Source organism: Nerophis lumbriciformis, linkage group LG16 (assembly GCF_033978685.3).
Source record: "Nerophis lumbriciformis linkage group LG16, RoL_Nlum_v2.1, whole genome shotgun sequence".
In the NCBI taxonomy this organism is placed as follows: Eukaryota; Metazoa; Chordata; class Actinopteri; order Syngnathiformes; family Syngnathidae; genus Nerophis; species Nerophis lumbriciformis.
The window spans coordinates 21,532,801-21,554,204 of NC_084563.2; the positions used below are offsets into that span (position 1 = coordinate 21,532,801).

The window sequence follows — 21,404 nt, forward strand, 5'->3', positions numbered from 1 at the left end:
TAAAATAGCATTTGTCGTCCCAACTAAGAGGAATGTTTTGAAGGTGGAATGGTCAAAAACGATTGTAAAATGGGCGCTGTGAAAACTTTCCAGAAAGAAGGGAAAATAAGGCTTTGGAAAACCGGGATTTCTGGGAATCCCTGGAATTTTTTGGAACTTGGAAAATGACTGTGTGGTAAGTGTACTGTATGGATGGTGGAACGGTTCGAATCGGGGAGAAATGTGGGATATGGAGAGTTTTGTATATTGCCCATTCATTGTCAATGGGAAGAAAATTTCCGGTAAAACCGGGAATTTGGGGAGAGGGAAAATATGTTTTTTTAAATCGGAAGAATGATGTGGGTGGATGATTAAAAGGTCGGAATGGGGTTTAAAAATGGCACAACATTTTGAGAATTTAGGGCATTGTAGAACTATGAATATGTCCAATCATTTGAATGGGAATTTCCTGGAAATGTGGACATTTCGGGAAAACTGGACATTTTTAGAAAATATTGATACTAGCACAAATATCCTCGATGATATGAATGGGTTGGTGTTGCAATTTTTGGAATCAGTAACATTTTTTTGACCTAGTAACACTTTGGATTGACTGTATCCCTTGCAGACTGAATTGATATATATAGTAGAAACCAGAATATTAATAACAGAAGGAAACAACCCTTTTGTGTGAATGAATGTAAATGGGGGAGGGAGGTTTTTTGGGTTGGTGCACTAATTGTAAGTGTATATTGTGTTTTTTATGTTGATTTAATAAAAGAAAACAAAAACAAACAAAAAAACAACTTTGATTTGAGAATTGGTATTTTGGAATTTCGGGAAAACCGGGAATTTTGACACGAAAATTTTTTAGCATTTGTCGTCCCAATTAAGAGGAATATTTTGAAGGTGGAATGGTCAAAAACGATTGAAAAATGGGCACTGTGAAAACTTTCCAGAAAGAAGGGAAAATAAGGCTTTGGAAAACCGGGATTTCTGTGAAACCCTGGAACTTTTTGGAACTTGGAAAATGATTGTCCTAGGTAAGTGGAGTGTTTGGATGGTGGAACAGTTTGAATCGGGGGAGAAATGTGGGATATGGAGTGTTTTGTATATTGCCCGTTCATTGTCAATGGGGAGAAAATTCCGGTAAAACCGGGAATTTTGGGAGAGGGAAAATGTTTTTTGAAATCGGAAGAATAATGTGGGTGAATGATTAAAAGGTCGGAATGGGGTTTAAAAATGGCACAACATTTTGAAAATTTAGGGCATTGTAGAACTATGAATATGTCCATTCATTTGAATGGGAATTTCCTGGAAATGTGGAAATTTCGGGAAAACCGGACATTTTTGAAAATATTGATACGAGCACAAATATCCTAGATGATATGAATGGGCTGGTGTTGTAATATTTGGAATTGGTAGAAACATGTTGACGTAGTAACAGTTTGAAATGAGAATGGGTATTTCGGGAAAACCGGGAATTTTGACAGGAAAAAAATAGGAGCATTTGTCGTCCCAACTAAGAGGAATGTTTTGAAGGTGGAATGGTCAAAACGATTGTAAAATGGGCACTGTGAAAACTTTCCAAAAAGAAGGAAGAAATAAGGCTTTGGAAAACCGGGATTTCTGGGAATCCCTGGAATTTTTTGGAACTTGGAAAACGATTGGTAAGTTGAGTGTTTGGATGGTGACACGGTTCGAATCGGGGGAGAAATGTGAGATATGGAGAGTTTTCTATATTGCCCATTCATTGTCAATGGGAAGAAAATTCCGGTAAAACCGGGAATTTTGGGAGAGGGAAAATGTTTTTTGAAATCGGAAGAATAATGTGGGTGAATGATTAATGTTCGGAATGGGGTTTAAAAATGGCACATTTTGAAAATGTATGGCATTGTAGAACTATGAATATGTCCATTCATTTGAATGGGAATTTCCTGGAAATGTGGACATTTCGGGAAAACCGGACATTTTTGAAAATACTGATACTAGCACAAATATCGTGGATATGAATGCGTTGGTATTGCTATTTTTGGAATCGGTAGAAAAATGTTGACGTAGTAACTGTTTGAATTGAGAATAGGTATTTCAGAATTTCGGGAAAACCGGGAATTTTGTCAGAAAAAAAATAGGAGCATTTGTCGTCCCGACTAAGAGGAATGTTTTGAAGGTGGAATGGTCAAAAACGGTTGAAAAATGCAGACTGTGAAAACTTTTCAGGAAGAGGTGAAAATAGGGCTTTGGAAAAACGGGAATTCTGGGAATTCCTGGAATTTCTTTGAGTGGAGTGGTTGGGAACCTTACCTGGCCAGGACACGGAAAGGATTGACAGATTGAAGAAAAACGACAACATTCTTCTTGGGAACACTATTCAACCTGAGGTAGTTCCAAAAAGAAGCTTTATCTAAATCGTGTTGAAGTTTGTAAATCAGTAGTCAAGCTACTGATTTACTGATTTCCAGGTGGCAGGGAGAGGAAGCATGCCCATATAAGGCAAATGTGTGGCATGCAGGTGGAACGGTTCCAATCGGGGGAGAAATGTGGGGGTTGTGCATGTTTGAAAATGGGTCCATTCATTGACAATGAGCAAAACCGGGTATTTTGGGTAATCCGGGATATTTATTTAAAAAAAATTTTTGAATAGCTCACGATTCCCGGTCAAGCTGAACGTTTTGATACTTGAACGGTTCCGATTTAGTGGAGCGCGGTAAATTAATGATAAATCGATGATTGATCTTAAGCTTGGACATTCACACAGTGATGGGAGATACTAAGTAGAATTCTTATTGGTGAATTTATTTAAAGGACTGACCAAAACATTTAATTTTAACAAACACGGCACTTTTAGACCTTACAGTACGTTGCAATATTTGTCATTTTGTTGCACCAACGATGCTTATTTGTGAGTTTAAGTGATTTTGCTGCTGCAGCCACACATGACCTGACACATTTCTAACTCCCGCTTATGTTGGGGAAAGGTTTTGGTGCCTTAGAAATCGGCTCTTTGAATTATTCCATCCATCCATCCATTTTCTACCGCTTATTCCCTTTGGGGTTGCGGGGGGCGCTGGAGCCTATCTCAGCTACAATCGAGTCAAATTTGAAATGAAACGAGTGTACTTTTTTAAAATTGGTAACCAGCCCATGTTTTTACAAGACAATCTTGCATCTCCAAATACAACATTGGTTCTGTTGCTGCTGTGTTTTGCAATATCATTTGTAATTAATAGGAATGTCCGATAATGGCTTTTTGCCGATTTCCGATATTGACCAAACCCTTAATTACCGATACCGATATCAACCGATAACGATATCAACCGATATATACAGTCGTGGAATTAACACATTATAATGCCTAATTTGGACAACCAGGTATGGTGAAGATAAAATCCTTTTTAAAAATAAATAAATAAATAAAATAAGATAAATAAATTAAAAACATTTTCTTGAATAAAAAAAGAAAGTAAAACAATATAAAAACAGTTACATAGAAACTAGTAATTAATGAAAATGAGTAAAATTAACGATTAAAAGTTAGTACTATTAGTGGACCAGCAGCACGCACAATCATGTGTGCTTACGGACTGTATCCCTTGCAGACTGTATTGATATATATTGATATATAATGTAGGAACCAGAATATTAATAACCGAAAGGAACAACCCTTTTGTGTGAATGAGTGTAAATGAGTGTAAATGGGGGAGGAAGGTTTTTTGGGTTGGTGTATTAATTGTAAGTGTATCTTGTGTTTTTATATTGATTTAATACAAAAAAAATAAAAATAAAAACAAACAAAAAAAACGTTACCGATAATAATAAAAAAACGATACCGATAATTTCCGATATTACATTTTAAAGCATTTATCGGCCGATATTGGCGGACATCTCTGGTAATTAATGTGGTCAAAGAGAGATACTTGTACTTTCTCATGCACTCTGGACTATTATTAAGTATATACATATATTTTTTAAAAAGGTTCAGGACACATCTTTTTAATCAGGCTTTTTACTGATCATGATAAACCCTCAGGTTATTCTCGATTTATATTATTGCTATTATTACTACTATTATAATTAAAATGTTCTATTTTTATTTCTTTATTGTATATTTTTTATTCTTTTTCAAAAAATATTTTAATTAAAATAATTAATATTTTCATAGATTAAGGTGGCATTTTAACCTGTTATTGTCAATAGTGCCATGTGTACGTGTGTATTATTATTTTGGTGTGTATACAAAGTTTGATTGCTTAAAGGTAAAAAGGAACTTGTATATCACATTTCATTAATAGCAGCGACTCTCCAAATATGGCCTCATAACATATATGCTAGCTACCTAACATATAGGTTAAATATTTGTTGAAGAAGCTACAGTAACTTTACATATCGGGAAACTTCTTTCCCACTCTTTACTCTCTCGCCATCAGGGCCTGCCGGTGATAAGTGCATTTAAAGGTTGCACATGATAACCTGAGGGTCATGATCACAGGAAACCCCATAGTCTCTCCTGAGTCTGACCTTTGAACCCACCATGAATCCCAATCAATCATTCACATTGAATATGCCCACATCCTCCCCTGTAGGCCAGTGATTCTTAACCATGAGGCAAGCGCCCCCTAGAGGGCCACCGAAAATATATTTCTCTCAGCTGTGGTCCGTATGGGCTCGGGTGTAATACACTTTTCCACCACTTGTGGCAGTAATGACAATATCACACAGGAGCTAAAGTCATAGAGAAATTTGTTGAGCGCAAAAATTATGACTAAAGTGGCTACTTTTGGACAGGTTAGTTAAAATACATATATATTATAATTATTCACTACTACTTTATTTAGATTTTAGCACTAAATAAATGTTTGTACATTTAATTTTTGTATCAGAGCACTTTGTTTACAAGTATTTATTATTGTAATCAGCCTGACCTTAGCCTTGATGATAATCTTTGCGTTTACCACATGCTTTAATATTGTTTGACAAGGTGTATCCTGTTAAACTAAGTAGGTAAGATGTAATTACAAAACCCAAAACCAGTGAAGTTGGCACGTTGTGTAAATGGATAATAAAAACAGAATACAATGATTTGCAAATCCTTTTTAACTTATATTCAATTGAATAGACTGTAAAGACCAGATATTTAATGTTCGAACTGGAAAACTTCGTTTTTTTCAAATATTAGCTCATTTGGAATTTGATGCCTGCAACACGTTTCAAAAAAGCTGGCACAAGTGGCAAAAAAGAGTGAGAAAGTTGAGGAATGCTCATCAAACACTTATTTGGAACATCCCAAAGCTGAACAGGCTAATTGGGAACAGGTGGGTGCCATGATTGGGTATAAAAGCAGCTTCCATGAAAAGCTCAGTCATTCACAAACAAGGATGGGGCGAGGTTCACCACTTTGTGAACAAATGCGTGAGCAAATTGTTGAACAGGGAATTTAGGGATTTCACCATCTATGGTCCGTAATATCATCAAAAGGTTCAGAGAATCTGGAGAAATCACTGCACATAACATTGAATGCCTGTGGCCTTGGATCCCTCAGGCGGTACTGCATCAAAAAAGCGACATCAGTCTGTAAAAGATATCACCACATGGGCTCAGGAACACTTCAGAAAACCATTGTCAGTAACTACCGTTGGTCGCTACAACTCTATGTGCAAGTTAAAACTCTACTATGCAAAGTGAAAGCCATTTATCAACAACACCCAGAAACGCCGCCGGCTTCGCTGGGCCCGAGCTCATCTAAGATGGACTGATGCAAAGTGGAAAAATGTTTTGTGGTCTGACAAGTCCACATTTCAAATTTTTTTTGGAAACTGTGGACGTCGTGTCCTCTGGACCAAAGAGGAAAACAACCATCCGGATTGTTATAGGCGCAAAGTTGAAAAGCCAGCATCTGTGATGGTATGGGGGTGTATTAGTGTCCAAGGCATGGGTAACTTACACATCTGTGAAGGCACCATTAATGCTGAAAGGTACATAAAGGTTTTGGAGCAACATATGTTGCCATCCAAGCAACGTCTTTTTCATGGACGCCCCTGCTTATTTCAGCAAGACAATGTCAAGCCACATTCTGCATGTGTTACAACAGCGTGGCTTCATAGTAAAAGAGTGCGGGTACTAGACTGGCCTGCCTGTAGTCCAGACCTGTCTCCCATTGAAAATGTGTGGTGCATTATGAAGCTTAAAATACCACAACGGAGACCCCGGACTGTTGAACAACTTAAGCTGTACATCAAGCAAGAATGGGAAAGAATTCCACCTGAAAAGCTTCAAAAGTGTGTCTCCTCAGTTCCCAAATGTTCACTGAGTGTTGTTAAAAGGAAAGGCTTCACTGGTTTTGGGTTTTGTATTACATCTGATTAAAATCAAGAGTAAGATTACTAATTCAGTGTTAATATTTGAGTAGAACATTTGGGTGAAGAACCCCTGCTGCATACTGTATTGTTTATTTGTCGTACTCTGTATGAATTATTCATTTCTTCTTTCCTCCATTTCAGTCGTCTGAACAGAAACAAACTGACTCTTCTCCCAGAACTTCTCTTCCAGTCCAACCCCAAACTCGGCAGACTGTAAGTACACCTGTGTGGAACCGCGCCTCTTCGTTTTCTTGTCTTGCTTCCTTATGTGCTGACGTGCAAAGGCGCTGCTCGCTCTTTGGTGGAGAGTTTGAGTGCGGCGCTCGGTGCACAAATATGTGCGTGTTGTGTGGCGACTTGGGGACTTTGGGAGATGAATAATTTGCTGGGAATTTAGTTTTTTTGCCGGGGAAATATGCGATATGGGAGTGTCGGCTCAAGTCTGACCTCCCATAGGTGCTGTTCCCCCGCCATCTTTGCTGAATCCTCTGATGAAGTCACTTGGGGGTCAACGTTGTAGCATTTTTTGTGGGGCTTTTGATTGTGTGTGTGTGTGTCCGCAATCACTTTTGATTATATACTGCAGGCGTGTGTGTTAGTGTGTGTGTGTGTGTGTGTGTGTGTGTGTGTGTGTGTGCATGACTGCATACTAGTGATATACTGTACTGTCTATTCATGTGCAAGGAGTGGTCGGGAGAGGAAATACCACCGCCGGGATGTTAAACTTCTCACCTCCGTTTTTTTATTTTTTTATTTTTTTTAACCACTTTGGAGACAACATACTACTTTTTATTACAAAGGAAAATGTGAACTTTGCAGCGAATGAGTAAATCTTAGAATTAAATCGTAAATTGTCAACAGAACAACCCTACACGTGGCCCCATCCCTGGGTGGATCTCGCCTAAGAGGATAATAAAACAGTACCAATCATACAAAGCAAGAGGTATATTATTGTTTGTTTAATGTAACATTCATTATTGAACAGCTGTTGTTGTGGTATACACACTGACATGGAACTGAAATGCCTGAATGTCCAGGGTGAGTGGAGTGTTTTGAAGTTGGAACGGTTCGAATCAATTGAGCAATGTGGGCTATGGAGAGTTTTATATATTGCCCATTCATTGTCAATGGGGAGAAAATTCCGGTAAAGCCGGGAATTTGGGGACAGGGAAAACATGTTTTTTGAAAATCTGAATAGTAATGTGGGTGGATGATTAATAGGTCGATATCCGGTTTAAAAATGGCGCAAAATTTTGAGAATTTAGGGCATTGTAGAACTAGGAATATGTCCATTCATTTGAATGGGAATTTCCTGGAAATTTAAACATTTCGGGAAAACCGGACATTTTTGAAAATATTGGTACCAGCACCAATATCCTAGATGATAGGAATGGGTTGGTGTTGCAACTTGTGTAATCGGTAGAAAAATGTTGACGTAGTAACAGTTTGAATTGAGAATGGGTATTTCAGGAAAACCGGGAATTTTGACAGGAAAAAAAAGAGCATTTTTCGTCCTAACGAAGAGGAATGTTTTGAAGGTGCAATGGTCAAAAACGGTTGAAAATGCTGACTGTGAAAACTTTCCAGGATGGGGTGAAAATAGGACTTTGGAAAACTGGGAATTCCTGGAATTTTTTTTTTAACTTAGAAAATGATTGTCCTAGGTAAGTTGAGTGTTTGGATGGTGGAACGGTTTGAATTGGGGGAGAAATGTGGGATATAGAGAGTTTTGTATATTGCTCATTCATTGTCAATGGGGAGAAGATTCCGGTAAAACCGGGAATTTTGGGAAAGGGAAAACATGTTTTTTGAAATCGGAAAAGTAATGTGGGTGGATGATTAAAAGGTCTGAATCGGGTTTAAAAATGGCACAACATTTTGAGAATTTTAACTGCATTGTAGAACTAGGAATATGTCCATTCATTTGAATGGGAATTTCCTGGAAATTTAAACATTTCGGGAAAACCGGACATTTTTGAAAATATTGGTACCAGCACCAATATCCTAGATGATAGGAATGGGTTGGTGTTGCAACTTGTGGAATCGGTAGAAAAATGTTGACGTAGTAACAGTTTGAATTGAGAATGGGTATTTCGGGAAAACCGGGAATTTTGACAGGAAAAAAAAGAGCATTTTTTGTCCTAACTAAGAGGAATGTTTTGAAGGTGGAATGGTCAAAAACGGTTGAAAATGCTGACTGTGAAAACTTTCCAGGATGGGGTGAAAATAGGACTTTGGAAAACTGGGAATTCCTGGAATTTTTTTTTTAACTTAGAAAATGATTGTCCTAGGTAAGTTGAGTGTTTGGATGGTGGAACGGTTTGAATTGGGGGAGAAATGTGGGATATAGAGAGTTTTGTATATTGCTCATTCATTGTCAATGGGGAGAAGATTCCGGTAAAACCGGGAATTTTGGGAAAGGGAAAACATGTTTTTTGAAATCGGAAAAGTAATGTGGGTGGATGCTTAAAAGGTCTGAATCGGGTTTAAAAATGGCACAACATTTTGAGAATTTTAACTGCATTGTAGAACTAGGAATATGTCCATTCATTTGAATGGGAATTTCCTGGAAATTTAAACATTTCGGGAAAACCGGACATTTTTGAAAATATTGGTACCAGCACCAATATCCTAGATGATAGGAATGGGTTGGTGTTGCAACTTGTGGAATCGGTAGAAAAATGTTGACGTAGTAACAGTTTGAATTGAGAATGGGTATTTCGGGAAAACCGGGAATTTTGACAGGAAAAAAAAGAGCATTTTTTGTCCTAACTAAGAGGAATGTTTTGAAGGTGGAATGGTCAAAAACGGTTGAAAATGCTGACTGTGAAAACTTTCCAGGATGGGGTGAAAATAAGACTTTGGAAAACCGGGAATTCCTGGAATTTTTTTGAACTTGGAAAATGATTGTCCTAGGTGAGTGGAGTGTTTGGATGGTGGAACGGTTTGAATTGGGGGAGAAATGTGGGATATGGAGAGTTTTGTATATTGCCCATTCATTGTCAATGGGGAGAAAATTCCTGTAAAACCGGGAATTTTGGGAAGGGAAAAACATATTTTTTATAAGAGTAATGTGGGTGGATGATGAAAAGGTCGGAATCCGGTTTAAAAATGCTGCAACATTTTGAGAATTTAGGGCATTGTAGAACTACGAATACGTCCATTCATTTGAATGGGAATTTCCTGGAAATTTTTAAATTTCGGAAAACCGGACATTTTTGAAGATATTGATACTAGCACAAATATTCTAGGTGATAGGAATGGGTTGGTGTTGCAACTTTTTGGAATCGATAGAAAAATGTTGATGTAACCGTTTGAATTGAGAATGGATATTTTGGAATTTTGGGAAAACCGGGAATTTTGACAGGAAAAAAAAGGAGCATTTTTCGTCCCAACTAAGAAAAATGTTTTGAAAGTGGAATGGTCAAAAACAGTTTAAAAATGCAGACTGTGAAAACTTTCCAGGAAGAGGTGAAAATAAGGCTTAGGAAAACCAGGAATTTTGGGAATTCCTGGAATTTTTTCAAACATGAACTGTTTTGATGGTGGAACGGTTCGAATCGGGGAAGAAATGTGGGATATGGAGAGTTTTGTATATTGCCCATTCATTGTCAATGGGGAGAAAGTTCCGGTAAAACCGGGAATTTTGGGAAAGGGAAAACATGTTTTTCAAAATCGGAAGAGTAATGTGGGTGGATGAATAAAAGGTTGGAATTGTGTAAAAAATGGCGCAACATTTTGAGAATTAAGTGCATTGTAGAGCTATAAAAATGTCCATTCATTTGAATGGGAAATTCCTGGAAATTGGAAAATTTCAGGGGAAAACCGGCCATTAAAAAAAAAAAATATATCGAATAATCCTAGATGATATGAATGGATTGGTGTTGCAATTTTGGGAATCAGTAGAAACATGTTGACAGTGCGCCTAATGTAAGGAATGAGTTTGTTTGAGCTTACCCACCTCAAAGCTATTTTATTTGGTACATGGTGTAATGATAAGTTTGACAAGTAGATGGCAGTCAAACATAAGAGATAAGTGTAGGCTGCACCGGTTGATTTGCTTCAACATACAAGTATTATTATGGTGTGTGTGTATAAGGTAAGACATATTATCTGGTGTTTTGTTTCGCAATATTATGCAAATTCAACTTTTCTTACCTTCTGGTACCTGCTGATCTGTATTTGGGATCTGCATAAATCCGGAAAATCTGCACGCGTCCACCTTTGTAGTCCGTGACGACGCCGTAGTCTATAAGCTTCTTCTTTTTCTCTATCTTCTTGTTATGGGACAGTCATCCTCCGCTGTTGCCATTTCTAATATAAAGTAGTGTAAATTTCTTACTTATCTGTCAGTAAACTCACCATGAAAGCGCTAAAACATACCGGTGTAGTGAGTTCACATTATTCACCCAAGGAACTTTAGTCATTACAGAGTTCCGGTCGGATGTTTTTTCACGGGTGTTGTTGTTTCCGGATGAGGAGATGCTGCTCCGTTATTGATTGAAGTAAAGTCTGAATGTCATCACAACAGTTAGCTCCAACTTTTGACACTTCTCCCACTCCCGTCCTTGCACGCTACACCGCTACAACAAAGATGACGGGGAGAAGACGCTGCAAGCCACGTAAATAAGACCGCCCACAAAACGTTGCACCCGGAAGCGACTTTCAGAAAGCGGCTTGCAGATGATCTGTAAAACATCATCTAGGCAACATTTTGACCACCATTACATGTTTTGTAGACCACAAGGAAGTGTTTTACATTTAGAAAAAAATAATATGACTTCTTTAATGCGCCCTATAATCCGGTGCACTTTATATATGAAAAAAGACCAAAAATAGACCATTCATCTGCAGTGTGCCTTATTATCCGAAAAATACGGTATTGCCGTTTTGTAGTTTTGCTTTCACCCTCCAAATACACAGACTTGATGGTGCAAAACAAAACAGAATAAATCTCCTTTTTGACGACTTTTATTCTGAAGTGGTCTTTCCCTTACTGCGTTTCTAAAGCCGTAAATTCGAATGCATGGAAATTGGTTGATTTATATCCGTCCCAACTAATCCTCGGTGTTAGCGGGAAAGGACCCAGAAAGTCCAGAAACTCTGGCCCGGTATGTTTGCGGCGAGGTGTGATGTGCAGCTGCAGGCGGCGAACCTGAGCGTGACGGCGGGAGGGAGAAGCTGTCATGTACGTCAGCTGCGGCTTCCAGTCGAGGCGCTCTGGCCCGCACGCTTTCACGTGTGCTCGCCGTGTTGACTTTTCGGCCGTCCTGTTCTCGCTGAGTGACGGTCTTATTTCCTCCGCTGCCTGGCTTAGCGTTCCCCTTAAAAGCCCTAATTGAACTGGAAAGGCCTCCATTTGTCACCAGTCAAATATGGATCCCGGTCGGACTCGCACAGCGCTTGGAAAGAGCGCAGAGGGGAAAGCACGCTTCCAAACTTAACATTATAAATTTCATGTTCTTCATATCCCGACTTTGCCATCAGCACAAACTAAATTACAGTGTCTGGACTGCTTCTACTGCCCTTTATTTTCTTTCTTTCCATTTTTCCCATCTTTCGCCCCCATTTTACGGAGCCTTTTATCCAGTTTCTTTTTTTTTTTTTTTGGTGCTTCCCAGTCAAAGCATGAACGTGCACAATGATCGCATTGAAATAGTCTTTTATGATCTCTTGGAAAGGAGGAAAAGTCAACATTGTTGATGACTTAGTGCAGCCCTGCCAATTTGCAAGTAAGTAAACACAGACTGATATTGACACCCACGTCGTATATCATGTATAATACAATGAGTGAGTACAATACCGTGCATTTCTTCCAGAAATGCGGCTTATAACCTGAGGAATTCAAATTAAAAATTAAAGCTGCAAGCCGCGATGGACGGGACCGACTTTGACGGCACATAAAATCCAAACCGGAGCCGTAATTAAAACTCTTTGGTCAACTTTTAATCACAAGGGTTCAAACTCTCTCCTGTGCTAGTTTGAAGCCGACACGACAAACGCGCTCAGAGGAGATAATGTTTGAAAAAAGGTGACCGGTTTTTACAAAACTTTTGTTTTGAAGGGGGAATTGCAAACTTCCTGTTGATTTTTGCTGGGGATTGTGAATATATGAAATGTAGGTCTGAGACCTACATAGAGGTCTCTAAGACATTCCTACTGGAAGTTACAGGCAGTTTTGTCTGAGTTTTCTTTCTAGGAGCAGTTGTGTCTGTGTTTTCTTCCTAGGGGGCGCTAGAGCGCAATTTTGAGTTTTGGGGTTGGTTTTTTTTATTAGATCGCAATTTTTGCCAGTCCTGATGTGTGTGTCCAGTTTGAGTTTTGAAGCATGTTAAGGGGGTCAAATTACAGCTCAAAGAGGCAAAAGTGACAGTTTTTACTAAAATCTTGTTTTGAAGGGGGAATTGCCAACTTTCTGTTGATTTTTGAATCTAGGTCTAAGTCAGACCTACATAGAGGTTTTTGTTTCACGTCTCTACGACATTCCTACCGGAAGGTACACGCAGTTTTGTCTGTGTTTTTTCCTAGGGGGCGCTAGAGCGCAATTTTGAGTTTTGGGGTTTGGTTTTTTTGATTAGATCGCAATTTTTGCCAGTCCTGATGTGTGTCAAATATGGTGAGTTTTGAAGCATGTTCAGGGGGTCAAAGTACAGCTCAAAGAGGCGGCGGAATAATAATAATAAAACACACGAAATACAATAGGGTCCTCTGTCCCAAAGGGACATTGCTGTCCCTAATAAACAGAATTAAAGCTGCTAGCGAATCGGCATATAATATAATTTTCCACCACAATGGTGTCTATTATTGGGACCCTGGTTTTTACAGGGAAGAGTCATTCCAGATGATTTTATTGTTGAATGACTAGAATAGGTTGTATTGGGCCACTGTGCAGCAAACCTATTTAAGTATGCAGATATTACCGCTAAAAGCATACAAAACAAAACTCTGCTATAAAATTTATTTCTATACTTAATCAAAAACTTTGAGTACCGTATTTTTTGGAGTATAAGTCGCTCCGGAGTATAAGTGGCACCGGCCGAAAATGCATAATAAAGAAGGAAAAAACATATAAGTCGCATTTTTTTGGGAAATGTATTTGATAAAAGCCAACACCAAGAATAGACATTTGAAAGGCAATTTAAAATAAATAAAGAATAGTGAACAACAGGCTGAATAAGTGTACGTTATATGAGGCATAAATAACCAACTGAGAACGTGCCTGGTATGTTAACGTAGCATATTATGGTAAGAGTCATTCAAATAACTATAACATATAGAACATGCTATACGTTTACCAAACAATCTGTCACTCCTAATCGCTAAATCCCATGAAATCTTATACGTCTAGTCTCTTACGTGAATGAGCTAAATAATATTATTTGATATTTTACGGTAATGTGTTAATTTCACACATAAGTCGCTCCTGAGTATAAGTCGCACCCCCGGCCAAACTATGAAAAAAACTGTGACTTATAGTCCGAAAAATACGGTATACGTTGGTCGCGTTCTAAGACATGTCGAACTATCGTATGCTCCAGACGACGTTCTACACGACAAAACATAAATATGCCTCGTTTTTGCTCGGGTAAAGGTTGCATTTCATGATTTAACTTGGGGTCTACTACCATGTTTGTTGTTGTTTCAAGTGTCTACTGCCATGTTTGTTGTTGTTTCAAGTGTCTTCTGCCATGTTTGTTGTTGTTTCAAGTGTCTACTGCCATGTTTGTTGTTGTTTCAAGCGTCTACTGCCATGTTTGTTGTTGTTTCAAGTGTCTACTGCCATGTTTGTTGTTGTTTCAAGTGTCTACTGCCATGTTTGTTGTTGTTTCAAGTGTCTACTGCCATGTTTGTTGTTGTTTCAAGTGTCTACTGCCATGTTTGTTGTTGTTTCAAGTGTCTACTGCCATGTTTGTTGTTGCCGCAAGTGTCTACTGCCATGTTTGTTGTTGTCGCAAGTGTCTACTGCCATGTTTGTTGTTATCGCAAGTGTCTACTGCCATGTTTGTTATTGTCGCAAGTGTCTACTGCCATGTTTGTTGTTGTCGCAAGTGTCTACTGCCATGTTTGTTGTTGTCGCAAGTGTCTACTGCCATGTTTGTTGTTGTCGCAAGTGTCTACTGCCATGTTTGTTGTTGTCGCAAGTGTCTACTGCCATGTTGGTTGTTGTCGCAAGTGTCTACTGCCATGTTGGTTGTTGTCGCAAGTGTCTACTGCCATGTTTGCTGCCATTGTTGGACGCGCCGTTTACGAGTGTTTCCCCCCGTCTTTAATGTGCTGAAAGATTCATTTATGATTGTTTATCAAAATATAACTATAGATGTTAACATTGTGTATGTGCTGAAATATTTTTTTATGATTATCAAAATATTTTGATTATCAAAATATAACTATAGATGTTAACATTGTGTATGTGCTGAATTATTATTTTATGATTGTTTATCAAAATATAGCTATAGATGTCAACATTGTGTATGTGCTGAAAGATTCATTTATGATTGTTCATCAAAATATAACTATAGATGTCAACATTGTTTATGTGCTGAAAGATTCATTCATGATTGTTGTCTTTATCAAAATATAACTATAGATGTCAACATTGTATGTGCTGAAAGATTCACTTAGGATTATTACATGTATCTACATGTAAAGCGACTTTGGGTACTTAGAAAAGCGCTATATAAATCCCAGGTATTATTATTATTATTATTATTAAAATATAACTATAAATGTCAACAGTGTGTATGTGCTGAAAGATTCATTCATGATTGTTGTCTTTATTAAAATATAACAATAGATGTCAACATTGTGTATGTGCTGAAAGATTCATTTATGATGGTTGTCTTTATCAAAATATAACTATAGATTTGGATTTTGGATTGTTGTCTTTATCAACATATAACTATAGATGTCAACATTGTGTATGTGCTGAAAGATTCATTCATGATTGTGGTCTTTATCAAAATATAACTATAGATGTCAACATTGTGTATGTGCTGAAAGATTCACTTAGGATTATTGAAATATAACTATAAATGTCAGCAGTGTGTATGTGCTGAAAGATTCTTTCATGATTGTTGTCTTTATCAAAATATAACCATAGATGTCAACATTGTGTATGTGCTGAAAGATTCATTTATGATGGTTGTCTTTATCAAAATATAACAATAGATTTGGATTTTGGATTGTCTTTATCTACATATAACTATAGATGTCAACATTGTGTATGTGCTAAAAGATTCATTTATGATTGTTTATCAAAATATAACTATAGATGTCAACATTGTGTATGTGCTGAAAGATTCATTTATGTTGCCATTGGTAAAAACTTAACTCTTTTAGGTTTTTGCTCACGTTTGCTTTTTTTTATTTGAACTCGCCGAGTTGGTGCTTTACAAAACAAACATGGTTTTGAGAAATACAAATAACATCAAGATAATACTTTAATAGGACATAATACATGCTAAAAGTTTATCAAACAAACCTTTAACAAGGTGATCACCGCAAACGCATTCTTCCACTCTGCTCCCTCGGACTGGTGTTTGTGCTACTTTTCTCGTCGTCTTTCGTAAAATCTTGCACTATTTCGCCCTTCTTGGTTATCTCTTGAGGAACTCTGAAGAAACGACTTATCCTTTTCGCGATTTGAACCCTTCCAACAGCCTAAAAAGCAAAGTAAGCATCGGGCATTTTTCTTCGAGAAAGGCAAAACGGCGCCCAGAACGCTATGGGCCAAAATCCACTTTTGGTTTGTAGTCTGTTTTGTTTTTCTTTTAGATCATATTAAATTTGATATGTGTGTTAAAGTATGGTATCTCTTCCTTTACTTGTGACTATTATGACTTTTATGGAAAACTGGAGCAAAGCCTGTGAAACACTAAATTTAGCTCAACTCCTGACCTCCGTGCTTCTCATTCAACGTTTATGTCAGTGATTTGTTCAAATATTTTGACGGCTTGAAAGTTGCACGAGCAAAAACCTCTGCGGAAGCAAAATTGTAAGATTTGTGGAAGTTCTGGACGTTGGAGCAAAGACGCAGCAGGAGGCTTGGACGGAAGGAGACAAAGAGTTGCCGTTGGTGGCTTTCTGGTTTCTGGGTTCCTAACCTTCCTTCCACCCTTGGCTGGATATTAAATGATGGCAGCATGATAGGAATTACCTCTCAATCCTCCTGTTGAAGCTCTGTGGTCTGAGGTCTGGAAGGACGAGCCTGAGGGGAAAATACTGGAGCAGCCATCAAAAGTTTTCGTCCGCTCTTGGATCCTGCTGAGGTAGAAGCAAAAAAAGTCTAGGTTAGTACGGTCCCTTTATAGGATAGCGCGCTGATGATTGATGATGAGGATTAGGGGAGGTCATCTCTGAATGAAGGGGTGATGGATCGTGGAGGATCGGACGCCCCGCTGGATGCTCAGCAGGAGGGTCGACCAAAAGTGGCCATGTTGATATAGATGGATGGTGGACTGGAGTCTGCGGGTTCGACTGCGTGCAGTCGTTTCACCCAACATTTGCAGAGAGCAGTCACCAGAGAGCAGTAAGGCAGTAAGTTCCAGGATGTTTAAAAAAAACAGAAAAGAAAAGAAAAAAAGTTTGGTATGAGCTCCTGAAGAGAATTCCCACTAGACGTTCATACGTTGATTATACATCCATGTCCTTTAAAACTGACTTTGCAAAATGGTTGTATTTGTAAATTAAGATAACGTTCATGTACAACTTTGGATCCACGTTGTTGGTTGGGAAATTTACCAAATTTCAATGGTGAAATCAACGTCACAAACTGACATTGAATAAACGTCGTCAACAAGCATGTTGTTTCAACGTTGTATTTGTGTTGCTGAATATTGGTTGGGAAATGACCAAAGTTCAATGTTCAAATCAATGTCAGAACCCGACATTGATTAAACGTTGTCAAAAAGCATGTTGTAACAACGTTGTATTAGTGTTGTAGAATATTGGTTGGGAAATGACCAAAGTTCAAAAGTCAAATCAACGTCAGAACCCAACATTGATTAATTGTCAAAAAACATGTTGTTTCAACGTTGTATTTGTGTTGTAGAATATTGGTTGGGAAATGACCAAATTTCAATGGTCAAATAAACGTCAGAACCCAACATTGATTAGCGTTGTCAAAAAGCATGTTGTTAAAGTTGTATTTGTGTTGTAGAATATTGGTTGGGAAATGACCAAAGTTCAATGGTCAAATCAACGTCAAAATCCGACATTGATAAAACTTTGTCAAAAAGCGTGTTGTTGAATATTGGTTGGGAAATGACCAAAGTTCAATGGTCAAATCAATGTCAGAACCCAACATTGATTAATTGTTGTCAAAAAGCAAGTTGTTTCAAAGTTCAATCAATCAATCAATCTTTATTTATATAGCCCTAAATCACAAGTGTCTCAAAGGGCTGCACAAGCCACAACGACATCCTCGGTACAAAGCCCACATGTATTGTATTGTTGTATAAGTTGTATTTGTGTTGTAAAATATTGGTTGGTAAATGACCAAATGTCAACGGTCAAATCAACGTCAGAACCCAACATTGATTAGCGTCGTCAAAAAGCATGTTGTTTCAACGTTGTATTTGTGTTGTAGAATATTGGTTGGAAAATTACCAAATTTCAATAGTCAAATCAATGTCAGAAACCGACATTGATTAAACGTTGTCAAAAAGCATGATGTTTCAACGTTGTATTTGTGTTGTAGAATATTGGTTGGGAAATCACCACATTTCAATGGTCAAATCAACATCAGAACCCAACATTGATTAATTGTTGTCAAAAAGCGTGTTGTTGAATATTGGTTGGGAAATGACCAAAGTTCAATGGCCAAAGTTCAATGGTCAAATCAATGTCAGAACCCAACATTGATTAATTGTTGTCAAAAAGCAAGTTGTTTCAAAGTTGTATTTGTGTTGTAGAATATTGATTGGGGAATGACCAAATTTCAATAGTCAAATCAACGTCAGAACCCAACATTGATTAATTGTTGTCAAAAAGCATGTTGTTTAAACGTTGTGTTGTAGAATATTGGTTGGGAAATGACCAAAGTTCAATGGTCAAATCAACTTCAGAACCCAACATTGATAAAACTTTGGTAGCGGGGCGTGTATAATGTAGCGTCCCGGAAATTGTAGCGTCCTGGAAGAGTTAGTGCTGCAAGGGGTTCTGGGTATTTGTTCTGTTGTGTTTATGTTGTGTTACGGTGCGGATGTTCTCCTGAAATGTTTGTCATTCTTTTTTGGTGTGGTGGGTTTACAGTGTGGCACATATTTGTAACAGTGTTAAAGTTGTTTATACGGCCACCCTCAGTGTGACCTGTATGGCTGTTGATCAAGTATGCTTGCATTCACTTAAGTGTGTGTAAAAGCCGCACATATCGTGTGACTAGGCCGGCACAGGTTGTAGAGGACGCTAAAGGCAGTGCCTTTAAGGCACGCCCCCAATATTGTTGTCCGGGTGGAAATCGGGAGAATTTCGGGAGAAAGGTTGCCCCGGGAGATTTACGGGAGGGGCACTGAAATTTGGGAGTCTCCCGGGAAAATCGGGAGGGTTGGCAAGTATGGGTTAGGGTTATAATAAGGCCATGCAAAATAAGGCATTAATAAATACTTAATAATGACTAGTTAAGAGCCAATATGTTACTAATTTGCATGTTAATAAGCAACTAATTAATGGTTAATATGTTCCCCATACTAAAGTTTTTTACTGGTGCATAAAATGAACCGTGCATGAACATCACCTTGTTCAAACAACAAAACCAACACAGTGCATAAACTCACAACAAATTACACACCTGCAAATCAGTCAGCAGTTGCCGTATCCGTTATACGCCGATAGGGAGAAGTTTTTATTTACACGATGAGTCGGGTGTGTTTTGACCTCCGCCGAACCCCTGAGGCCGACTCACCGAACCCCTAGGAACCCAGGTTAAGAACCACTGCATTAGACATATCTAGACATGGAGCTATATTTCGAGATGGATGTGGAGGCCGAGAAATCCTGACAAGGTTGATTTGTGTTTGTTTGCCAGCGACAGTGTTTGTCTAACGCCGCAGTGCGTATATGTGTGATTATGGCAGAAGAATAACAATGACAGATCGGGCTCATTGGCAACAGGCGTCCTCGACATAAACTGCATAAATCACGTGTCAACAACTTGACAGTCGCACACAAACGCACACAAGGGCCCCGATGTGCAAAGGTCAATGGCACTTTAGCGTGTGTGACACTTGCCAGTGGCAGAAATGACGTTTGCAACCGAAATGACCCAAAAGATGAGGAATTTTACCTTGAGCAAATTTAATCAAAATACACAAAAGTAGAAAAAAATAAATAAATCACAGCAAGTCAACATAATCCCACTAACTGAAATGAAATGAATTCAACAACATGCGATCTGCACAATATATCCGTCAATAGAGAGGGAAAGTGGACCTGGGAGTGTTGGTACAAGCGCACACCAGGTCTCAGCGTGTACTTTTGCAGCCACGCGGGCTTAAAAAGACGATTTATACCCGCCTGGACGCCCACGCAGACGCAGCCCTGGGGAAACCTGCAGATGCTTTCCAAGAAAGGCGCATTTAAGTCTGACAGATCCTCAAATGTCATCATTACATGGCTCTTCTTGGGAACGTGTTCGCCGCATTAAAGCCATTCAGACCAGTCTGCAGATGAAATATTAATATTGCCAGCTCGCTGTTTGCTACTACTTTAATTTAACTATTTTTGTCAGAACAAAATAGGCAAACATTATTTGAGTGTTATTGTATAATAAAGAAATCAATCAAACTTGATTTATATCGCACTTTTCCATGCATGGGGAAGTTGCAACATAAAGTGCTTGACACCAGTACAAAAAATAAAAAACGGCACGGAGAAGAAGAAAAAATGGCACCTTTGAGGCATCCACACTTGAAAATAACTAAAAATTAACATCATAAAAAATATACATTTGATTAATAAATGAATACAAACATAAAATAGTGATATTAAATAAAAGTAGTAATGATAGTAACATTGTATTTCCATACTTTTCGGTACTTTTCCATACTTTTCTAAATAAAGGGGACCAAAAAAATTGCATTATTGGCTTTATTTTAATAAAAAATCTTAGGGTACATTAAACATATGTTTCTTATTGCAAGTTTGTCCTTAAATAAAATAGTGAACATACAAGACAACTTGTCTTTTAGTAGTAAGTAAACAAAGAAAGGCTTCTAATTTAGTCTGCTGACATATGCAGTAACATATTGTGTCATTTATCTACCTATTATTTTGTCAACATTATTAAGGACAAGTGGTAGAAAATGAATTATTAATCTACTTGTTCATTTACTGTTAATATCTGCTTACTTTATCTTTTAACATGTTCTATCTACACTTCTGTTAAAATGTAATAATCACTTATACTTCTGTTGTTTGGATGCTTTACATTAGTTTTGGATGATACCACACATTTAGGTATCAATCCGATACCATGTAGTTACAGGATCATATATTGGTCATATTCAAAGTCCTGACTTTATAAACATAATATAAACTTGAAAAAAAAAAAAAGATTTTGTGAGGCTAAAACATGCGTGCGTGCGTGCGTGCGTGCGTGCGTGCGTGCGTGCGTGCGTGCGTGCGTGCGTGCGTGCGTGCGTGCGTGCGTGCGTGCGTGCGTGCGTGCGCTGCCGAACATGCTCCTCTGCTCGTAAACCAGCAATGAAACGACGTGACGACAATGGGGTGGTGGGGGATCGGTACTTTTTAGAGGCGGTATAGTACCGAATATGTTTCATTAGTATCGCGGTACTATACTAATACCGGTATACCGTACAACCCTAATATTAATAAATAAATAAAATAGAAAATAACAGAATAAAATTGAAGATCTCAGATTAGTTTAACATGATCAATAAAGAGCTTGATTAAAAAGGGTATAATAAACACTTTTCCTACTGGAGATGAAAAGGGCACATTTCTACCGTTGAGTACAAACAATATGAACACATTTAAAAATATTTTCATTTCTATCATGAATTATTAAAAAAAAGTTATTTTATGGCAATAAAATAACCTTCCAATGTTCTT

At 38.0% G+C, this 21,404-nt stretch overlaps 1 protein-coding gene across 2 annotated transcripts in view; it reads left to right on the forward strand.

The window, feature by feature from the left end:
• slit3 (slit homolog 3 (Drosophila)) overlaps positions 1–21,404 on the forward strand; it is a 615,812-nt gene that overhangs the window by 90,373 nt on the left and 504,035 nt on the right. For both annotated transcript variants that reach the window (XM_061976782.1, XM_061976783.1), the window contains exon 6: positions 6,477–6,548. In XM_061976782.1, the coding sequence (XP_061832766.1) occupies positions 6,477–6,548 (72 nt within the window). The remainder of the gene's footprint in view (positions 1–6,476; positions 6,549–21,404) is intronic.